Below are 24049 nucleotides of genomic sequence, written 5' to 3'. Positions count from 1 at the left end.
CAAGAGATGCAGAATAAACTCAGAGATGTATTTCATGATGGTTCAAACTATCCTTTTTCAAATTGACTGGAAAGTTTTCTGCCCTGTGGTATTTACTCTATATAGGTATTTACCACTCAGAAGCAATGGCCTACAAGTGAGATTTAACCTCAAAAGAGTAAAATAAAATAAGGATTTACCAAAATATTTATAAATATTTTGAATAAATATTTCAAATTTATGAAATATCCCTCAAAGGTTAAACTAAAAGTAGTTTGAAATTTGGCTTTCTAGCACTAGATATAAAAAATTAAATGAAAATCAGCTGTCTTCTTATTCCCACAAATTAGATGATTTATATAATCTGAATATATAATTGCAGAAAAACTATAAATTAATACCTTATAAATTAATATATCCATAAATTAAATTCTTTTTCTAATCTAACTTCATCTTAGAAACAAAAATATTGCGTTTGCTACCTTGCCATCATTTACTCTGCAAATACACTGATCAGTATAAAATCCTAAGTTTCATTTAAGAAAGCAGAATTTTTTTTTTTTTTTCATTTTTCTGAAGCTGGAAACAGGGAGAGACAGTCGGACAGACTCCCGCATGCGCCCGACTGGGATCCACCCGGCACACCAGGGGCGAAGCTCTGCCCACCAGGGGGCGATGCTCTGCCCATCCTGGGCGTCACCATGTTGCGACCAGAGCCACTCCAGCGCCTGAGGCAGAGGCCACAGAGCCATCCCCAGCGCCCGGGCCATCTTTGCTCCAATGGAGCCTTGGCTGCGGGAGGGGAAGAGAGAGACAGAGAGGAAAGTGCGGCAGAGGGGTGGAGAGGCAAATGGGCGCCTCTCCTGTGTGCCCTGGCCGGAAATCGAACCCGGGTCCTCCGCACGCTAGGCCAACGCTCTACCGCTGAGCCAACCGGCCAGGGCCAAGAAAGCAGAATTTTTTTAAGAGAGAAAGACAGGAAGGGAGAGAGATGAGAAGCATCAACTTGTAGTTGTGTCACTTTTACTTTTTGATTGCTTCTCATACGTGCCTTGACTAGGGGCTCCAGTAGAGCCAGTGACCCATTGCTCGAGCCAGTGACCATGGGATCATGTCTATGATCCCAAGCTCAAGCCAGCAACCCCATGCTCAAGCTGATGAGCCTATGGTCAAGCCAGATGAGCCCACACTCAAGCCAGTGACCTTAGAGTTTGGAGCCTGGGTCCTTAGACTCTCAGGTTGACCTTCTATCCACTGCGCCACCACTGATCCAGCAAAATAGAAATCTTTCAGGTTTTCTCATGAATTGCTTCTTGCAGAAGTATGAGATAATTGGTCTGGTTTAGATGATGATTTAATCCTTCTTAGGTATTTTTAATACTGATGCTACTTTTCACATAACACCTTTCTATATGCTTAGAAAACTAAGTCAAATAGCAAAATCCTGACTTTCTAAAACCTAGAATCCTTTGATTGATCCTAAATTTTCAATAAGAATGATTCATTTTCTATATACTAATTTTTTTAAAGAAAATTTTAAAGAAAGCCAGCTTGAATCTAATGAATATTCTTAAAACTTTTATTGGCAACTCTGAAGTACACCAAAAAAACATGACAATACATACTTATTGATAAACACATCATAATCAACCCAATCTGCTTTTGGAAGGAAACCTACATAGAAGCAGAAAATAACTGTCTAAAGAAAACCAGTGTATTAATACATGCTTCACACACATATTTAATAATTCTAATTATTGAAAAATGTCAACTCAAACTATATATATGATGTTTAAATATATAATAAAAAATCCAAGTATTTCTTCATAATTACCAATTATTTTAACACCACATAGCAGGAATCACTGAGCTACCACATATGAATTCTTATATACTCATTTTTCCTAAAAGACCAGCAAACCCTGCTTTTAATCCCCCCAAGTCATCGACAGGATAATTAATATGCAAATAATCAATCTCACTCATTGGTTTAATTTTAATTCAACAACTCAGTTCACTGGTATATCTATTTTAGACACAGACTGTTCACAATAACTGGTCTGATTCGTTCCATTTGTACAAGTAGCTATAGCAACCAATACAGTTAGATTCAACAATCCTATAAGAAAAAAACTGCACAGGATTTATCACTGCCATTACTACTACTACTACTACTACTACTTGCCATGAAGTGATCTGAATACATGTAGAAAACGATAGTAATTAATACTTACTTTCAGCATTGGACAAAGTGCAGGGATTACAGTCAACCAAAGCTAACTGAAAATGCTGTAAGAAAAAAGTAACAAAATTAATGCACTAAATTCAGTCATAGAAATGTGTCTTAAAATAAATTTTAGGCGTATAAGGTCTAACATAAAACTATGCTATGCAAATAAAACAAGACAACTAGAATTACTTTGAACACTTACTGCTGGCTACAGACAGGTTGTTAGAAATGGAGAATTTTGGGAAGAATTTTATCAAGTTATCCTATGCATTTTTTTGTTTATATGAAAAAAGTTTCAGATTTTTAGGTCTTCAAATAAATTAAAAGTATTAGTTATAAAACATTTTAAACAGAATGCATCATTATTTTGAAAACTGAAAGTAAAAGTTCAATGGCATTAATGTCAGAACACTGCTTATCTCAAAATGAGATATGAACTTTAGAAAAAAATTTAAAATTACTATGAGAATTATCATAAAGGGTAAAACTATCTACGCTTACTGATTCTTCAATAAATATTGTACTTAGTATCTTTTAAAACTCTTTGAAATACTACAAGGAATGCATGGACTACAAATAGGTTGTGCTCAAGTTCATTTTATGAAATATAATCATCTTTTTAGTTGTTATTAATGTGTAGGCAATATTAATCCATTAATAGTTACAGTATCTACCTATAATGTCACATAGCCTGGGCCCCCCAAAAATACATGTTAAATTTAATGTATAACATTAATTTTTAAGAACACAAATCATAATCAAAAACATTAGGTGATATCTATTTTGTCAACATTATATCTGGTATGTAAACTAAGAGAAGACAAACAAGTACTAGAGTTGGTATAAAATCTTTTAAGATAAAAAGAGTAAATTTCTTTGAAATCTAAAAAATATTTCCACAATTATATAGCCAAATTTTTAGCAATTAAAGTAATCAACAGCCAAACTACAAGTCACTTTTCAAAAACTGACTACAATAAGCTCATTTCAATCTAAAATCAAAATATCTAAAGTGTTGTGCTCTTTTATAACTGCTACCAGGGGTCCCCAAACTTTTTACACAGGGGGCCAGTTCACTGTCCCTCAGACTGTTGGAGGGCCGCTGCATACAGTGCTCTTCTCACTGACCACCAATGAAAGAGATGCCCCTTCCAGAAGTACAGTGGGGGCCGTAATTTGGGGACACCTGTAAATTGATATGCATAGTGACAGTTTCTAGAAGTAAGCCCAGAAAGATCTTCCTTTATCGAGAGAAATAGTAATCAGCAAGTTTTCAGTACAGTATTTTAACACAGAATCAACAAAACTACACTTGGTCAACTAGAAACCTCACATAGCCAAAATAAACAAATGTCAGCTATCCAGAGTTACAAGGAAAGAAAGATTAGGAGACATCACTTGCCATGAACACAGTAGCTATTATATTTTCCACAAATGTCTGTTATGTGGCATGCATAATTAGGCTAGCTTACATTTATAGTACTCTTGATATTTAAGGGTTGTAATATTTTGAATAGGCAGACTACAAAAAGAAATGACTATGACCCTTAAATATTGAATATTTAATCATTCAACAAATACATATTTATCAAGAGCTGATAATACCCTTAGGACAATGCAGACACTAGATACACTGGTCAAAAAAACAAAAGTAAAAAATTATTTGCCATAGTTGACACAATGAAACAAAAAAAGAATTCAACATCTGAACACCTCAAGAACTGGTTTTATTTTCCGTTGGCCTACTAAGCAGACTATATATCCTCAAACATCCCTTTAGTGTGCCGTCATGACAATAGAAAACAGACTGTTTTAAAAAATAAGTACTATGAAAGCAAAGCATGCTTTACAACCAGTTGCTCTCCTCTAGACAAAAAGAGCAGAAGAGCAGTCACACATTTAGATTGTACTACACCTGAGAGCACAAATTAATATTTAGATAAGATGTGCCTCTCCTAACTGAGCCATCGAAAGATATAAACTGACCTACAAAGGAACAGCCTTCATGATGGCAGTATTTTAGTTTTATTATTACATTGAAATCCCACAAAGAGCAAAGAGAGACACATAATTCAAATTGCCCAGCCTACATTTCATCTATTAATACTCAAGGCCCTTCTATGAAACCTGGCAGAAAAAGTTCTGAACCATGGGTTATATAATTCTTAATCAATCTTAAAAGAAGCAATAAAGTCACTGTAGCATCATTTGAAACTCACAATATCAAAAAATACTAAACATTTCCAAACATCAATAATACAGAAAAATTACTGGGCAAGAGTACATATTCAAAAACAGGCATGTGAGAATGAAAGAACTTACAGAAATACTAACTTCAAGAAACTAAGTAGCCACACAAAACCACATAAAGGAAAACAATGGTACACCTTTCAATAAACTAAAGGGAAATGAGAAACAGGATAACGTGACCTCAAAGTTTCATTTTTAGTATCTAAACTAGATGCAAAATAGATGTGCCTCTCAACATATAAATCAGCAGAAATGACTACCAATTTTGATAATCGGCCCCACACCTAAAAATGTCATGGTAAAGTATCTAATACCCATCCTTGCAACCATTAGAAGCAGCTAGACAGACAGTACAGGGTGGAGCAAAAGTACATTTACAGTCGTGAGTACATAAAAGTTTATTTTTGTGTTATTACTCATTAATTATTGTACTATTTTCCATACAAACAAATTTAAATCTACTTTTGCCCCACCCTGTATATGCACCTCATAGTGAAATATTGCAGTACAGAAACTGACTACTGCTGTGTGAAAGTTATTATGCAGTGGAAGCTTTGGCAGTTCCGACTGTAAATAAACCTCAAACCAGAAAGCATTCTACAGAATATTAATTTCCAAGCAGAGAAGATTTACCGAAGATATTTTTTCTTAATGCTGTAGTGATTTTCTTTTTATAGAGCACTTCTGGTCCAATTTAACATAAGGTTAAACTCATTACAATTTCTGTAGACATCTTTATCACCAAAGTCACCTTTTGTTTTAAAAGCTTTGACTTGTTCAGTATTTCAAAATAACTGTAAGTATTGCTTTATACACACTGAGAAAACCTGATTTCTCTCTGGAGGGAGGATATCTATATTCATGCAATTAATACGTAAAACTCAAATTTCAAGACTTTATTTCCCTTTAAATTATTTTACTTCTAGCTATATAGTAATTATGTCATGAATCTTTTTTGTTAGGAGGGGAGATAGTGAGACAGACTCCTGCATGTGCCCCAACCAGGATCCACCTGGCAACCTCCATCTGTGTTTGATGCTTGAATCAACCAAGCTATGTTCAGTGCCTGAGGCCCTCGCTCAGACCAACAGAGCTCCCATCAGTGCCTGGGGCCAATGCTTGAACCAATCTAGCCACTGGCTGCAGCAGGGGGAAGAGAGAGAGGAGCAGATGGTTACTTCTCTCGTGCGCCCTGACCAGGAATCAAACCTAGAACGCCCACACACCAGGCTGATGCTGTACCCACTGATCCAACCAGCTAGGGCCTCATGAATCTTTTCAATTGTAGAACCCTTCAACTGTATTCCCAATTCTACAGACAAGCAATGAGATAACTTTTCATAATTGACACAGTATGTATTAATTATTAATTTGGAGCAATGTTTGGATTCCAGATGCAATCTCAGATGTTCTGATTCAGTGGGTCAAGGTGATACCTTATAAACCAGACAAAAGCTTCTAACAAATTATTCCAAAGCACAGTCAGGGATAAATTGTGTGCTTGCCCCACAAATCCTTACTTTAGAGCAGGGGTCCCCAAACTTTTTACATAGGGTGCCAATTCACTGTCCCTCAGACCGTTAAGAGGGCCGAACTATAAAAAAAAACTATGAACAAATCCCTATGCACACTGCACACATCTTATTTTAAAGTAAAAAAACAAAACAGGAACAAATACAATATTTAAAATAAAGAACAAGTAAATTTAAATCAACAAACTGACCAGTATTTCAATGGGTACTATGGGCCTGCTTTTGGCTAATGAGATGGTCAATGTCTGGTTCCATATTTGTCACTGCTAGCTGTAACAAGTGATATGACGCGCTTCCAGAGCCGTGACGCATGCGTCCTGCGTCACCAGAAGTAGTACTGTACGTGAGCAACGCAGCACTTTGCGTCCTGTGCTTTGCATCCTGTGCTCCTCTCACTGACCACCAATGAAAGAGGTGCCCCTTCCAGAAGTGCGGCGGGGACCGGATAAATGGCCTCAGGGGTCCGCATGTGGCCCGCGGGCCATAGTTTGGGGACCCCTGCTTTAGAGTATGTAGACAAGGTGTGTATATAGGTGATACTGCTGTCTATATTCAATTACGATAGACACACCCTTTTACACAAACCCAGTGAAACAGGGTTGATGGACCAATTAAGTGAGAGAAGGGTAGGTATGTCAGATACTCTTTCAAATAAAAGGCGCGTTTTTTCTTTTTCCTTGTTACAGACGGCCACAGTTCTAAAAGTATGATTAAAACTAACAAATTTTGTTCCTAAAATTAATAGTTTATGATAAATGAATGAGACTAGGAAAATGTCTTACAATATCATGGTACTTACTTTAAAGATTTGGTATCTGAAAATAAGACAAAACCAAAACTGATAAATTATGGTAGGGCTTGGAAGACACCATTGCACAGTCAAGCTGATCTGTCTGAGGTTTTCTCTTTGTAATACAAGGTTGTTACAGTAGTTTCAAGGAGGGATTCCATTGCATACCAATGACTAATAGCTAATGGATCCTGGCAATCTTCAGTCAAAGATGAGGCTCCTTCTTTGAAGTTTATCAATCTAGTCTCTATAAAAATTTCTTTTAACACAAAAGTATAGCAAAAAATATTGTTAAATGAAGATGTTCAAAAATCTTACTTCTAGCCCTTCTTTTCAGCTCCAGACATATATCTATATGTCTATATACCAAAAGCTGATATCCCTTGTGTACCTTTCAACTCAATATACTCCCAAATGACCCAACTCCATTCAGAGCCTTTCCACCTGCTAATCCCAAAGCCTGTTGGCATCTTTCTCTATCCCCTATTTTAGTTAAGAGGAAAGAGAGTCAAGCCAATAAGTGAGAAGTATCTTCCCACACTGAATCAGTTAGTAAATTAACTTCTTTATTAACTCTTTTTTTTTTGCTTTTCTGTATTTTTCTGAAGCCGGAAACGAGGAGAGACAGTCAGACAGACTCCCGCATGCGCCTGACCGGGATCCACCAGGCATGCCCACCAGTGGGCGACGCCCTGCCCCTCCGGGGCGTCGCTCCGCTGCGACCAGAGCCACTCCAGCGCCCGGGGCTGAGGAGCCATCCCCAGCGCCCGGGCCATCCCTGCTCCAATGGAGGCCCGGCTGCGGGAGGGGAAGAGAGAGACAGAGAGGAAGGAGAGGGGGAGGGGTGGAGAAGCAGATGGGCGCCTCTCCTGTGTGCCCTGGCCGGGAATCGAACCCGGGACCTCTGCACGCCAGGCCGATGCTCCACCACTGAGCCAACCGGCCAGGGCCTCTTTATTAACTCTTTATGCTCTCTAGGATATACTACCTTTCATCCATCCACCCATGTATCCATCCTATGAGAACTCATTTATTCTACTGATCTTGCTCACCTTTCTTCCTGTACCAGTGTCCTAACTCCTCTTTGAACTCCTGATTTCTGTTGTATTTTACAAAAGTACAGGTATGAAACTGACTAGAAATATTAAAACACTGGTTCTAGTACGTGTCTAATTTGTGAACAGAGTCGACATAATATCAAAGTTTTTTAAATCTAGTATATAATTTGTATTCATATTAAGATTACTATGTACACAAATAAATATAAAATGAATATAATACATATTTTACAAAGGAGCAAATTCAGTAATTTTCACTGTAAAATGCTCTTTTGGAACATAACCTTTTATTTAAAAAAAAGTGATGATACACTGCGTGCTTCATGAAGCTGCATTTGAAGACCAAATACTTACAACCACCAATTTAAGTAGTTTTGTATAAACACCAAAAAGTACTTTTAGATTATAAATGACTTCTTAAAGTTAAAATATATTTGCAAAGAAAACTGACATGCAAAACCTGGACTCACCCTACCTCCTCAGTATCAGAGAGAAGAATACTGCACACATATGAGCAGTCAGGTCCTTTTTTCAAACATGCATTTTGGAGGAACTGAAGTACTTCAGCTATTTATACTACTTCATACTTGAAGGTATGTAAGAGAACTCAGGGCAGAAATAAGTATCAAATGAAAACCAAAGAGGGCAGGCAGAGTTAAGTGGAGAAAGCATTATTAAGTGGCTGGATAAACCAATTATTCAATAGATCGCCTCATACCAAAGAATAATACCTGGAAAGACTAAAAGGTAAAAGTTGATGGTACTGGAAAAAGAAAGAACAAAGGAAAAGATTTCTGCCCACAAATGAGGAAAAAAATAGAAGACAAAAGAAACAGCAATGACCATCCTCTGCCAAAAGATACAATGATGTTACAAATTCAGGGGAAACTGAGTTCCAGGGCCAATGTGGAAAGTGGGGAGATACTGTTTAAGGCAGAGGTCAGGAACCTACAGTTCGTGAGCCAGATGTGGTTCTTTTGATCTGGCTCGTAGACAAATCTTTAATAAAAAAATGTTAAACATATAAAACATTCTCATGTATTACAATCCATTCATTTCCTACCGCTCATGTTCACGGTTGCAGATGGCTGGAGCCAATCACAGTTATCCTCTGGGACAACACCAAATTTTTATTGGATAATGCTTAACGTACACGGGTCGTTGTATGGCTCTCACGGAATTACATTTTAAAATATGTGGCGTTCATGGCTCTCTCAGCCAAAAAAGGTTCCCAATCCCTGGTTTAAAGGTACAAACTTACAAGCACTATAATAGAGAACTCCTGGAGATATAATACACAGCATAGAGATTATAGTCTATAATACTGCATTACAAACTTCAAAGTTGCTAAGAGACTAAATCCTAATTATTTTCACCAAAAAGAAAAAGTAACTGTAACATGATAGATAGATGTTTAATTCTAAGGTAGTAATCATACTACAATACATAAATGTACCAAACCAACATGTTGTACACGTTCAACTTATACAATGTTACATGTCAATTTTATCTCAATAAAATTAAAAAAAATAAAAAAGACTAGAATTTTCAAAATGCTAGCTGGAAGAGTTAAGCTAAGCATCATGAAGGAAATAGGACAGGGGCAGATATAAAGAAATAATAGCAACTTTCATTATCTTGACAACTAAACTAATAAAATATGTACTGTTAAAGCTTCAACAAAGAATTACACATATTTTAGAAACTTAAAGCATAGTTAAAATTAATTTAATAGGTAGCATGAAATTCTCATTAAATATTTGTATAATATATAGTTTATAGTATCTTAAATGAAACATGATTACTGCATTCTACAGTAAATAAAATAAAAAGAGGCATTTCACAGATTACAAAAGTAGTTTCTAAAAGGAAATATGTATCACCATGACCTTTTTTAAATTTTTTTTATCCCTTCTGCCTTACTAGCTTGGCATAAAGAAAAAAAATATCACAATGAAATTTCTCAATCTGTAATACAGTAGGTATAAGATCAAACAATACACCTGGAAATGAAGTAGTTCCTGGAGAAGAGTAAGGTAAAAAGAAAGTGGAAATGCTTTTACACTCAGCAGTTTCATGTTAGGTATAGCAACAGTAGAGGAGAGATAAGATGAATAAATTGAACAGGGGCATCTGGAGAAAACTGCAATCAGTTTGTATAGGGAAAAAAAATCTTTTAAGAGATAATAAATAAGACTAGTCTCTCTCTCCCTTTTTATACCAGTATGTCTAGGCAATCCTATAAGAGGCATTTTATAGCCTCTTCCATTTATCTGTTCATTCAAGAAACACTAAGCACTTGGTAAAACACCAGGCTAACACGTCTCATTTGAGTTCAACCAATTTCATTTTAACCGTCTCTGTAATTCTTCCTAACCCTTTCACTGAAACCCCTTCAATCAGCACATCATCTTCAAATACAAAATTATAAGAGAACTTATATTGGTACCCCAAGTTGACTTATCACAGGTTCCCTTCAAAAAGTCACCCTCTCTGTCTTTAAAAGTCCAAAAATGTTCTAATGTTGATATATTTTAGGAAAATTTAAACATGTAAATATTAAGAATTTCTATATGATCCTTAATATATTAAATAGATGCACTAGCATTAACTGAATAATACGAACTGTTATCACGTTATTTTGCATTTATTAACTTTATACGAAGGAAATTTTTTAAGTCTGCCAGGATGTAAAAATTAGAGGCAGTATAAAAAATTATTTGTCAAAATTAGTGTACCCTTATTGAAGTAATAATAGTATACTGCCTCAAATATATAAGGAATGTAAGCAATTATTATTAATAGCATTAAAAATAAAATAAAATTCTGAATTAATTATATGGTGTTAAATAGGCAAGCAAACCCACTTGGGGGACAGTACCCGAAGCAGCGAAGGAAAACAAAATGTATAAATATCACACTGGAATGTACTGATTCAGATAATATTAAACTAGTTAGTAAATTAAGAATTGGTACCTCCACCACTTGGTAAACAACATAAAATTTTTATTGGCCAATTTAATGGAAAAATAACACCACATCATTAAAAAGTAAGTTGAGCACTAACTTTTATATTTCTGAGGACGGAATGAGTGACAAAAATACAAGTTTTAAATCCTAGGACAAAAAAAATGGATTTCACAAATAATATACTGGCCCCAAGTGAGAAGAATTTTGGGTGTGGGTACCCAAAATTCCAGTTCTACAGATACAAAGAGGATCAGAAGAGTTAATTAAGCATGTTACCCAAGGTCACACTATTAGTTATGTGATAGAGTCAGATTTTAAAACTAAATTTGCTTGCTCTGAAAGCTGTTTATACAGTACCAAAACAGAATGAACCTGTTTCAGTGATACATTTTCAAAGAAAAGTAATTACCAGAGATAGAAATAAAACAGGAGGCCCTGAAGTACATTTCATGTGTGGGTGAAAAGAAGAAATCTACTATGAAAATAAACTGTATTTAAATAGTTTACCATCTAAAATATACTGTGTATACAATATCCTTCTTTGGGCACAGGGAAAGGAAGTGAGGTAGGAAAGACCTGACCTGTAATGTCAGATTGCTCATACCATCCCCACACCCAAATATTCCTTTTACCCACCCTTTACTCCTCTATTAGATAGAAACAGTGTAGTTAGGGAATTGAAAGCCCTGTTCAAACACTGAACATAACTGGTCTAAGAGTAACCACATCTTTAATATGAAATCAATTAAGAATGGCCATGTGGCTATGTCTGGGCAATGAGATACAAAGTGAAGTAATCTTGAAGAGATCAAAGGAAGTCAGGATCTTTCTCCTCTATGAAATGATTACCAGGTATTTATTAAGCACTTATTATATGCAGTACTATACTAAGCATACCACCACTGTATAGTATCTTTCTATATGAAACATGAAAAAGGAATAATCTCACTTTCATTGTACCTGGCACACAGTCTTAAGAATAAACCAATACAGAACAGAGAAAAAGATGAATCCTTAATAAAAACCTGTATCAGTTCAATAAACCGATCCTAAAGGCTGGACTTCACATTCTAGGAGCTCCTTTTTTTTTTTTTTTTTTTTTGGGTATTTTTTCGAAGCTGGAAACGGGGAGAGACAGTCAGACAGACTCCCGCATGTGCCCACCAGGGGGCGATGCTCTGCCCCTCCGGGGCATCGCTCTGTCGCACCAGAGCCACTCTAGCTCCTGGGGCAGAGGCCAAGGAGCCATCCCCAGCGCCCGGGCCATCTTTGCTCCAATGGAGCATTGGCTGCGGGAGGGGAAGAGAGAGACAGAGAGGAAGGAGAGGAGGAGGGGTGGAGAAGCAGATGGGCGCTTCTCCTGTGTGCCCTGGCCGGGAATCGAACCCGGGACCCCTGCACGCCAGGCCGACGCTCTACCACTGAGCCAACCGGCCAGGGCTGGAGCTACTTTTTTGTTGTTATTTTAACCAGCTTGCCTTGGGACTTTCCGAGGTTGCAATTCAGAAAATCTAATTAATATCAGTATTTTGTGCTAGAAAATAGTTTCATAGCGAAAGTCATCACAAGTTCTACATCTGTGCATATGAAGCTGTTCTACATCTATGTATAATTAGAAGCTAGTCTTTAGGAAAACTGAAAGTCACCTAAGAGAAAAGAGATATACCATGCCTTCTGATTTCTCCTATCTTCATTTATACTAAATGATAAGCACTTACAGTAATATTACACCTTATCCTTAACTAAACGTTGATGCCTAAAATTCTCCTGAAAATAGACAAGAAGAGAGAAGCCTTAAAATGTCAAGATGAGATCAAAATCAAATGAAATCTCATTATGGGGAAGAGAAGTATCAAGGACTCCTAAAATTCTTTTATCTGTTTATACAAATGAAATAAACATAAGAATATCAAGTATTTTAAATAAATGAGGGTAAAAAAGCCCAAAACAAGAAGACTGCACTAAAGGCAATTTTGCTGAAATCACTATGACTTGAAGGTGTGGTTAGTCTTTATGTTTGAACAAAAAAAAAGTTGTATATAGGAAAGTTTCTGTTGAATATAAGTAAGTAAGTATGAATACTTTCAATTAGTCATGGAATACTGTCCAATACTGTTTCCCCTGATTAAAGGGGATTTTAAATAATGCCACCTTAATGTTCATGGAAACAGATCTTTGCATTCATAAAATTACTTCAAATACCACTGTACTGATGATATTCAGAGACATTCATATTCCATAATTTGGGACATATTTGATTACTTTTTTCTACTCAAATTTCCTAAGCAACAGTTAGTAATTTACTACCAAAAAATACTTCAATTCATAATAAGTATGTTGTGACAGCATTTTAAAATGCTTAAATAAGTTTATTTTGTATTACAAGACATTTAAGAGTCTTTGTTAGCTAATACACACTGTAAATGTCAAAGAGGAGGTCAAATATGCAAGGCAGCATATTTGAAAACTTACTTTATTTTCCATTTCTAACCCATTCACATCCCACAGTACAGTCTGAGAAATACTGCTCTAAGCTTGAGGAAAACTGGCGACTTCCAGGCATACCTTTGTTCTTCACACTATTTACATTTACCCTCCGGCCTATTCCTCAAACTGCACTTACCTTTGACAACTATGTGATCTAAATATAAATAGTTCATAATCTACTTGTTTTATTGTTTTTGGTCCTCTGTTTTTCTTATCAGCATTGTTCTTTATAAACTTATGAAAGATAGAAATTGTATTTTCATAATTGTCTACTATAAAATTCTAGAATAATTAGGCACTCTTAAATACAGTTTTTAAAAAATCAAAATAAAAATCAAGATAGCCTGTATTAGAGCTACTTACAACATGGCATCCATTATAGTCATAAATTTATTTTAAAAACTTAAAGTTTTCCCTAAAATTTTGAATCCTTTCAAAAAGCACTGCTTTTGTCATACAAGGAAACACTATATTCATGAAAATCCCAGTGAAATTTAAAGTGATAGCATAGACAGTACAAGAAGCTCAATGAAAATTTTGAGAAATATCAAATTTACATAGAAAGTGAAATACTTAACCAACAATGTATTATCTTTTCCCAACAAAGTTTAGACTCATACACCAGAAGTACAAATGACTTACAGTGAACACTTCTAAAGATAATTTAGATATGAGATGTGCCCTATTGGTAAAGATGAAAGGATTTCTAGTTAGACTAATACAAATAAATGGTCAATGATTAGGTCACAGTATCATTAAGTAGCTACTTCTAACCTCTACCTGGCCCATCATTCATATTGAAGTGTTTCAAATGTCCAAAATGAAATTGAAACTGCACTCTTTCCTGATGGCAAACCTCAATGAAAATGTTAACAAGAAAAACTTGAAATGTGCAACTAGTTACCTATGTCTTAGCATAAAAACTATATTGTACCCTGTTGGGCAGATAAAATGTATTATGCTCACTTTGTAAAAGATAACGCTGCCCACGTGGAGGTGCCCAGGTGATATTAATGTGTGTTGGGGGCAGGTAGAATCGTTGTAGCCTGGGGCTTGGTTTTGGGATTAAGCCTTTCCCACCCTTTTTGATGTGGGGTGGTACAATCCAATCATGCCTCAGAGAAGTGACTTTGTATTAGAGACTTCCCTATTTTGTATATTGGATTAAAGGTTTTGAATCTACACTATAAAATGGGGGCAGAATGGGAGCTTGTTCTCTTGGTTCCTGGGATGATTAGCATGAGAGAGCAGAGAGAGCAGAGCAGAGAGCAGAAAGAGGCCATGTGGCCAGGAGAAGCAGCCAAGATGGCGGAGTGCTGAGTGAAATGCCAATGGGGAAGGAGATGGGGAACTGAGGAGAATAAGGCTGGTGAGCTAGAAACCTTTGATTCTAGGAAACTCGGATAAGTCAGTGGCTTTGTGAGCACTGAATGTGAGTGGGTTTTGGAGCTCAGTGTGTATTTTTACTTGCCTGCCAGGTGCAAGCTAGAATTAAAAATGATGGCCCACCAGTTTGTGGCTCCGTTGTTTCTTTACCGACTGTCCGAATCCAATGCGAACCTGCATGAGCCGGGCTGCTGTGATAGTGGCCCTGGCTTCTTTCTGGCTTTACATACCCTGAAACCCAACCTTATGTATCTTCCAGTTTATAACTGATAAACATTTCTTTTACCTAAAATTTTCAAATTTTCTTTTAAAGTGCCACTATAAACTTCAACATTTCTTAATATTCTAGTATTTAACAACCCCCACTCCCAAAAAAATAAAGCAAAACAAAACAAACTCTCCCCCACAAAAATGAAACATTGTGTCTTGGAAAAACCCAACCACCTACCTTTAAACTAGACTCATAGTCTGTGTTCACTTTGAACATAAGCCCAAGTCGTAAATGAATTTCCTTGGCTCGACAAAAGCTGGGATCAACATAAAGCACCTCTTGAAATGCTTTAATTGCCCTGAAAGAATACAGACATAAGATAGCTTAACTTTTTAACACTTGCATGAATTTTTCTTGGCAGCACAGTAGAACTTATGATTAACACAATACTCTTTCAAGGAAATGTAGTTTTATAAAAATGATGTGAATGAACAGTTAAAAAGACTGAAAATGGACACCTGGGTCTTTCCTATAAAATTGAATGTACAGAATCTAATTTAATATAAAAGAGGAAAAAGAAGAACAGTTAAATTTATTATCTCAATTATTCAAATAATATTTTGTAGCTTAACTGATTTAATTGTTTCTGAAATTTCCTAGGGAACAGAAGGGTGAGGCAGATAAGATAGTTTTGTTTTTAAGGAAGGAAAATTAATCCTGTTTCTAGTCTGTTCCCATAAAAATCAGTCTTCTTAAAATGTTTATTTTCATCTTTCATATTCAGGGTCACAATCTTTATTTTTATATGCTGTGAAGTAGGGGATTAGTTCTCATTTTTTGGCCATACAGATATCCAATAGCCCTGCTATTGGGGTAAAACCTAATTTACCGCAGTTCTTCAGTACCACTTTGCCCGAAGTCAAATGTCTGCGTGGATCTGTTTCTGGGTTCTCTATTAAATGCCACTTTCCATTGGTCTATCAGTCTATCTTTGCCCCAAATTCATATTCTATCTTTTATAAAAGGTCTCAATTACCCATAGAACAAATATGAGGGTGAAAAAGGGATACTCTTCACTGAATATGTTTTTATATCACTTAATTTGATGATGTGAATGTATTATTCAAAAACAAATTATTAAAATTATGGCAAAGAATAAACTGCCTACTGTGAATTTTGAAATTTTTAATATCAGATATAATAGTATGTTGGACATTTTAAATCTCTCTACATGATTTAAGGCTTATTCCAAGTACAAACTCATGTAATCTTTGAAAAGCTTTTTATCAACTATGCTCTGCCTCTTCTTATCTTAGTGGTTATTTAAAACCTCAGGCAATTTCAAAACAAGTCAATCTTTTATATAAAAATATCATTCCACAAAATAGAGGTAAACAATGCACCCTATGTCCCCTATGTCTTTATTTTGTAACTTTAACACTTGCATTATCTATTTTCCAAAAAAACTGTGTGTGCTTATGTGCATGTTTATTATAAAATTTTAAGTTCTGAAAAGCAATGTTTACTATGAGGGTTGGGGGCAAAGGGTATGGATGGCATCTACACCACTACACCTGTTAAACTTTCTTCCTAAAGAGGAATGTGGCATGTATGTGTGTTAGGTGGTTTCCTAAGTGGGTGGTGTGCACATCTGTTTTATTACCTGATTAGTATAGGCAGGTGTGGGGAGTCAAAGGCCAGAGAGCGCCCTAGCTGGATAGCTCGGTTGGTTAGAGCATTGTCCAGAAGCACAGACCTTGACAGTTCAATCCCGGGTCAGAGCACATACAGGAACAGTTTAATGTTCCTGTGTGTGTGTGTGTGTGTGTCCCTTCCTCTCAAGCTGAAATCAATAAATTAAAGAAAGAGAGGGAGGAAAAACAGGTAAAAGCCTGACAGGAATTGGTGTAAACTACCATTATCATTCAAATGCAGCTTCCTATTATTTCTGTCAACCAGACTTCAAAAAAATACTGCTAAGATCTCTTCATAATATTCACAATCTTTCTAATATGAAGAGGCACAGCTTCAGCCTCTATATCCTCTTGGCCATGTCTAGTATTATCATGTTTTAATGGAACAGGCAATTGTGGGTGAGGAGGAGGGAGCAGAACAGGGTGTAGAGGAGTATGCCAACACACACACAAACAACACACACATGCTTGGGGGAGAGGCATAAAAAAGGTTAGGAAAAGAACAACTGTAGCAATTAATGATGCCAATTAAAGCATGATATAACTGGGAAAAGTATGCAGGACTTCTGAAAGCTTCTGGGTAATAGCAACTTGTTATTTCTTTGACCCAAGTGATGGTTATGAATGCTTATTTTATAAACAAGATGTTAAGATGTGTACTTCTGTTTATGCATTTTTCTCTAAGTATACTGCATTTTGTAATAAAGATTAAGACTACTGCTTTGTAAAGTCCTAATTAACCTTATTGTATGATATAGGTCAGAAAACTCTCTTATGGAATGGGTCAGAACTAAGCAATGCCCACATGTGACAATAAATACTCAGGCCTGAGTTAAAGATATAAAAAAAAAAAAAAAAAAAAAAAGAATGAAAGTGGAAGATCACAAAGAAAAAATGGAATAAAGGAGAAAAAGAAATTAGAAAAGAAAAATAGTCTAAAGAAGGCTATGTGAGGAAGGAAAGGAGAAGACAGTGTAGCAATAACCCCTCAGGAGAAGTATTTCTTACTCTGTCTCACTTTGTATTTCCAGCCTTTTCCCCAAACCTACTATTTGTAGATGTATTTTATTCCATGAGTGCCTTTTAATACATCTTATTTACTCAGTGCACAATGTCACACAAGTTGCAAAGAAAAACAGGTTTATTTTAACAAGTTCTGTATGTATTTTAACACACTGGAAAAAATTTTAAATTATTAACCTATAAGCGAAAACACATGTTCTACCACTCTAGTCTGGGCTACTTTATACACACACACACACACACACACACACACACACTTTATATATTTTTAATTGATTTTAGAGAGAGGAGGGGAAAAGGGAAAAGAGAGAGGGGTGAGAAAGCAAGGGAGTGGGAGAGAGAGATATTAGAGAAAGATCGATCTGTTGTTCTACTTATTATTACATTCATTGATTGATTCTTGTATGTGCCCTGACCAGGGATTAAATTTGCAACCTTAGTTTATTGGGTCAATGCTCTAACCAAATGAGCTAACTGGCTAGGGTTATGTTTACTCTTTAAGGACTATTAAAAGTGTCCATGTTACCTGGCCTGTGATGGCGCATGAAATAACTGAGTGGGTCTCTATCAGCACTCTGAGTGGGCAGACTGACCTGGAACACTAAAGTCACCAGTTCGAAGCTCTGGGCTTGCCTGGTCAAGGCACATATGACAAGCAACCAATGAACAGCTAGAGTGAAGCACTACTTCTCATCCCCCTACCTCTGTAAAATCAATAAATAAAATCTTAAAAGAAAAAAAAGGTGCCCATAACGAGATGTGGCCAATATATATCTAATCATCAAGTTCTCTTGGTTGGTTTTGCAAAGTTTCCCTCCATTTCAGTATCTTGTAGAATCGATCTAAGTATATCTCATTACTAGATTACTGAAACGGATTGCTTAAGGACTGACTTCCCTTGCTCTGCTCTGGCTTACTTGCTTCCTCAAACATGCCTCTAACTAACCATGATACTCTAAGTCAAATCTCCATATTGCATTTAAGCACTGAGCATTAGACATTTAAGTATAAGTGAGGAGTACCTATTCAATTCCATTCCCAGTTATGCCCTAATACTGCTCTTCCTCAGCTGAGAACTGGCTTATCTCAGGAATTTCTGGCCCTCTTGGCTTCACTGTTTCTTCTCAGGATGGTCTCCTGACATAAAATATTTTCATTCTTCTGCATCAACCTAAATCCACTATTATCTTCAAGATTTCACCACCCAAACTCAACACTGTATTTTTGCTTAGTATTAACTAGCAGCTAGGGCCACTCAATAATCAAATCATTTTATTCTCTATCTATTGGTATGCTATCTCCAGTTTTTCCAAGTAATCGATTCCTTGAGTTATAAATTACTATTTTTGATTTTCTAAATAGTTCAGTAAAATGTTTAATACATGTTTGCTGATGCCATCACTTTGATAGTTGGTTGATTAGAGTGAGTGAGTGAGTGAGTGCATGTGTGTGTGTGTGTGTGTGTTTTGACAGGAGGGGGGGGACACATGACACAGTCTCTTTACTAAACAGTTCCCATCATCTGGCAAAATATATCTAAGTTCATTTTCGCGTTCTTTTCTAAACTTTTACTCATTTTTATCTCCTGTGTTCTTCTTCATTTTTTTCCCACCTGAGGAAGAAAAAGGAATAGAAAAGGGAGGAAAATAGTGCGGATGTGCATTTGTGTGTGTTGGGGGGGGGGGGGGGAGGAGTATGTGGAGATAATAGGTAATATTTAGACTACATTTTAAATTTGGTCATTATTTTACCACATTCATATCTTACCAAAGAGCACGCAGCCAGAACATCTCCACAGTATAAGCTAAACTAAAACACCAAAGCATACAAATTCCACTGACCTCAGCATCTGATTGACAGAATTTCAGACCATGAGAAATGGCTATAGAAAACTATAAAATACTTTAATGATAAAATGAATGGAAAGATTTATAGTTTTCTTTTACTTTTTTTTTTAAGTAGGAGAGAGGGGAGGAGAAGAGAGAGTGAGACAGACTTCCGCTTGTGCGCCAACCAGGATTCACTTGGCAACCACCGTCTGAGACTGATGCTTGAATCAACTGAGCTATCCTGAGCATCTGGGGCTGATGCTCTAATCAATCAAGACACTGGCTGAGAGAGGCAAAGAAAGAGAGGAGGAGGAGAAGGAGGGAAAGACAAGCAGATGACTGCTTCTCATGTGTGCCCATGGATTGACCCCAGGACGTCTGAAAACAGGGCCGACAACTCTATCCACTGAGGCAACCAGTCAAGAGTCAAGGTTTATAATTTTCAAATATTAAAGCATATTCTCTACTGAAACAAAATAAGTGCATATTGCTATGCACTTTGCTATTCACTGACATTTTCCTTAAAATCTAAAAAGATAGTATTTTTATAACAAAAATGATTTCTATAGCTTTTCAGTTTAAAATTTTTTACATTTAATGTTTGCCACTGTTAACAATTAAAAAAAAAAGAAATAATAGAAAGCTAAAATTTCAATAGCACTACCTATGAAAAACACACATGTGCTCAATATACAGTGTGTCTGTAAAGTCATGGTGCACTTTTGACCAGTCACAGGAAAGCAACAAAAGAGGACAGAAATGTGAAATCTGCACCAAATAAGAGGAAAACTCTCCCAGTTTCATATCTATTCAGTGCAGTCCGATGTGGGCTCACGCACAGATTTTTTAGGGCTCCTTAGGTAGCTATCCCGTATAACCTCTACAGACTCGGCACTGACTGATGGCCTACCAGAACGGGTTTCTCCACCAAACTGCTGGTTTCCTTCAACTGCTTATCCCACCAAGTAATGTTATTCCTATGTGGTGGTGCTTCGTTATAAACGACATTCACATTGCACTTTGGTCATGGATTCGAATTTAGCGAGCCACAGAACACACTGAACTTTCCTCTGTACCATCCACATCTCGACTGGCATGGCCGTGGGCTGCTCTGCTGTATACATGGTGTTATGTCACCATCTGCGCATGCGCACATGCTGCCACATCATCCTACTGAAACTGGGAGGGTTTTCCTTTTATTTGGTGCAGATTTCACATTTCTACCGTCTTTTGTTGCTTTCTTGTGACCGGTCAAAAGTGCACCATGACTTTATGGACACACTGTATTTTAGAACAATGGTCATTTTTAGATAGATTTCAAGAAATTCATTTTTAACAGTCTCTTTTTAAAAACTCTATCAAACTACAGTAAAAATGATATTAACTAAACATCCCTAACATAGTTTTAGTACATTTGGGAAGAGATATAATAAAACTAAGTTTTCTGAGACAAATAAAACTGAGTCCAGAGATTTCCCTTAAGGATATCTGAAAGAATAAATGAATTCCACAGTATTTCATATTAATGAAAGGGAAAGTATTCTAGCTATGAATCAGAAACAACATATATATACACAACAGATACATATTTCCACATGTATACATTAGGAAATTTAGAGGTTCCTTTTCAGTGACACAAATAGATTTGACGAAGTAATCAAGAGACAGGTAACACTTTTAAAGGAGATGGAAGAAAAAAGGCTGACCAAACAGAGTATATAGCACAAACAAGGTTACATAGGTAAAAAATGCTCAAGATGTTGTCAGGGAAATGCTAATAAGTGTGACTGACATAAATATATACATACACACACACACACACTTATTTAGGGGAGCAGTAAGACTAGAAGGATCATTTGAGATTGATCCAGAGAGGATCTTAAATCTGAGGCTAAATTAGTAGTACCACACACTTAGTTATTCACACTGGCATTTGCTAATGTACTGCTAATGTATATTACCTCCCTGCTCTTTTGCTCTCTCTAGCTAGTCTTTATTTCATTACTATGGATCTGTGATACTTTTTTTTCCCTCTTCTATTGTAAAATTTGTTTTCACCCACAATTTCCCTGACTTATACTCCAAGCCCTTAGATATTCTCTATGGCAATCTATGTTATCGGTAAGCATAACTTACAAAAACTGCTTTAGTTATCTGCTAGTTTATTCAAAACAGAAGTGTACAGCCTAACTAGGTAGTGACACAGTGGACAGGGTGTCAACCTGGGATGCTGAGGATCCAGGTTCAAAACCCCAAGGTCCCCAGCTTGAGTGCAGGCTCATGTGGCTTGAGAATGAGGTCAGGGGCTTGAGCGTGGGATCATAAACATAATCACATGGTCACTGGCTTTAGCCCAAAGGTCGCTGGCTTAAGCAAGGGGTCACTGGCTTAGTTGGAGCCTCCCAGTCAAGGCACATAAGCAAGCAATCAATGAACAACTAAAGCGTCAAAACTACGAGTTGATGCTTCTCATCTCTCCCCCCCCAAAAAAAGTCAACACATGTTAACATAAACTGTTTTATTTTAATAGAACTATACTGAAGTTAAAACTTTAATCTAAGAGCATTAATTTGTATTATAGCTCAAAAATATATATTAAATATTAAGTTTTTGCCAGACTCCACGCTAGCCTCAAGACCAATGGCATCATGACCACATTAGGTTCATGTTCTCACCCCAAAAAGCAACTACACAGTACACAGGAGAGCATAGATTCCTACATCCCTAAGAACACTTTGATTGGTACAGTGCTTAGGAAATGAAACCTAAAGAAACTTCACCTGTAACATGTTAATGTTTCTTTTTTTTTTTAACTCACCTCTATCTCATTCCCATAAATCTTTTTTGATGTCAACAAAACTGATCCTTATCAGAACTATCAATCAGATTTGGCAGCTTTAATTTCCAAAACCCTATGCCTCTAGCACAAAATTACATCTCTTTTAGATATGCCAGCATAAAACATTTCTGATATTGATCAATGAGAATGCAGAAAGTGACAGACTAGAGACAGAATTGATAAGGATTTTCAGGGGATGTATTTAAGACTAAGGCTACAAATTGCAGTAATTTATTGTTGTATGTATTTCAATTCCTCTCGCCCAGGCATATAGGTTTCTTACTATAATGGCAAAGAGCATCTCAGTTCAAGGTATACCTAGTAAGGTATGCCCCTTCATAAACAAGAAAAGTAAATGCATGGGTGTGCATTCATGCGTATGCAAAAGAATGGCTTTATAGAGAATGGTTCTAGCTCTCTGATACATATATTTTCCTTTGTGCTTCTATGTGTTCCTCTTTTTCTGAAAATCTTTTTAAAAATGTTCTGTCCCAGAAAACTGGATAGTCATGCTAAATCAAATGAGGATATAACAGTTGCTATATTTTTTTCTTTTTAGGGCTCCTCCAGGAGGCTGCAACTGGAACTAAAAAAACTGAACAAATAAAACTGAACTAACTGATCTAGAAACTAACCAATAAAATCAACTCCAAAAGAAAAAAAAAAAAAAGGTCAGCATAATATGGCAAGAAACAAGACAAACAGGTTAACAGATCAAAATGTATTTAATAAAATCGCCTTAATAATATATTAGTCACAGTCACCAATCCCAACACATGCTGGATGCATATACTACTGTCAAATACTTAATCAAATGCCTGCAGACACCACTATTGAATATCAATTTGTTTTGCCTTTTTTTCTAATTGAATTTATTGGGGTGACACCGATTAACAAAATTTTACAGGTTTCAGGTACACAATTCTACAAAACATCATCCATCTACCGTACTGTATTATTCACCACCTCAAGTCTGAATGTCAAATTTACTTACATTATAAATGTACCTGAGATACATTTTGACATACGCAAGGCAAATTCTTAAGACCTGACAATACAAAAAAAAATGGAAAACCACACTCTTCTCTAAAAATATTTTTTCAACAAATCCCAAAGAATTTGATATAAAATTAAAAAAAGAAAAATGTCTGGTCCCAGCAATTTTATAGCTACCTATAAATAAAACCAAATAAAAACACAAATATACTTTTAACCTAAGGAAGTCCCTAAGAGTTAAGGCTATATACTCTAAAACTCTCACCAAGCACCTGAATCGATGCTTTCTAATTTTGTGGCTTTTTGAGAAATATCAAGTTAAAGCAAAAGTTAGGGCACAGAGTTTGTGAAAGAACATTTAACCAGCAAGACAGAAAACAAAAGCCAGGATGTATTCAGACAGGGTGTAAGAAATACCATTTTAGGAAGCAACTCGAGTTGAAACTCAATACATGAGGAAACGGTGGTGACCAGAAAAGAACAGAGGGCACTAAAGAGTTCTGACACCGCTTTGCCCATATAGCCTTCAATTTCAATTCTTAGGTCAAGTGAAGGATACAGAAATCATATGTATATAAGGAATCAAATGATTCCATTTTCCACAACTACAAGCCCCTAAAAAGTTGACACGATAACATCCTTATTTAAAACAATCCAATTTTGAACTGATGATAGCTTTATCTCACTACTGATTTTATGTTCGTATCTTCAATATACAGGGAGCTAGCTCACAAGTTATCTCACGGGTAGGTGAAAACTGTTGGTGTGAGGTATA

General features: G+C 36.2%; 1 protein-coding gene across 3 annotated transcripts in view; it reads right to left on the bottom strand.

The window, feature by feature from the left end:
- Window positions 1-24049, bottom strand: part of KDM6A (lysine demethylase 6A) — a 250028-nt gene that overhangs the window by 98191 nt on the left and 127788 nt on the right. For all 3 annotated transcript variants that reach the window (XM_066250321.1, XM_066250322.1, XM_066250323.1), the window contains exons 6-7: window positions 15131-15251; window positions 2214-2268 (exon numbers count right to left, since the gene is read on the bottom strand). In XM_066250321.1, the coding sequence (XP_066106418.1) occupies window positions 2214-2268; window positions 15131-15251 (176 nt within the window). The remainder of the gene's footprint in view (window positions 1-2213; window positions 2269-15130; window positions 15252-24049) is intronic.

The sequence above is a fragment of the Saccopteryx bilineata genome, chromosome X (genome assembly GCF_036850765.1).
Source record: "Saccopteryx bilineata isolate mSacBil1 chromosome X, mSacBil1_pri_phased_curated, whole genome shotgun sequence".
Lineage (NCBI taxonomy): Eukaryota > Metazoa > Chordata > Mammalia > Chiroptera > Emballonuridae > Saccopteryx > Saccopteryx bilineata.
The sequence above is the reverse complement of the archived record's forward strand: the minus strand, read 5'-3'. Positions and strand labels throughout refer to the sequence as shown.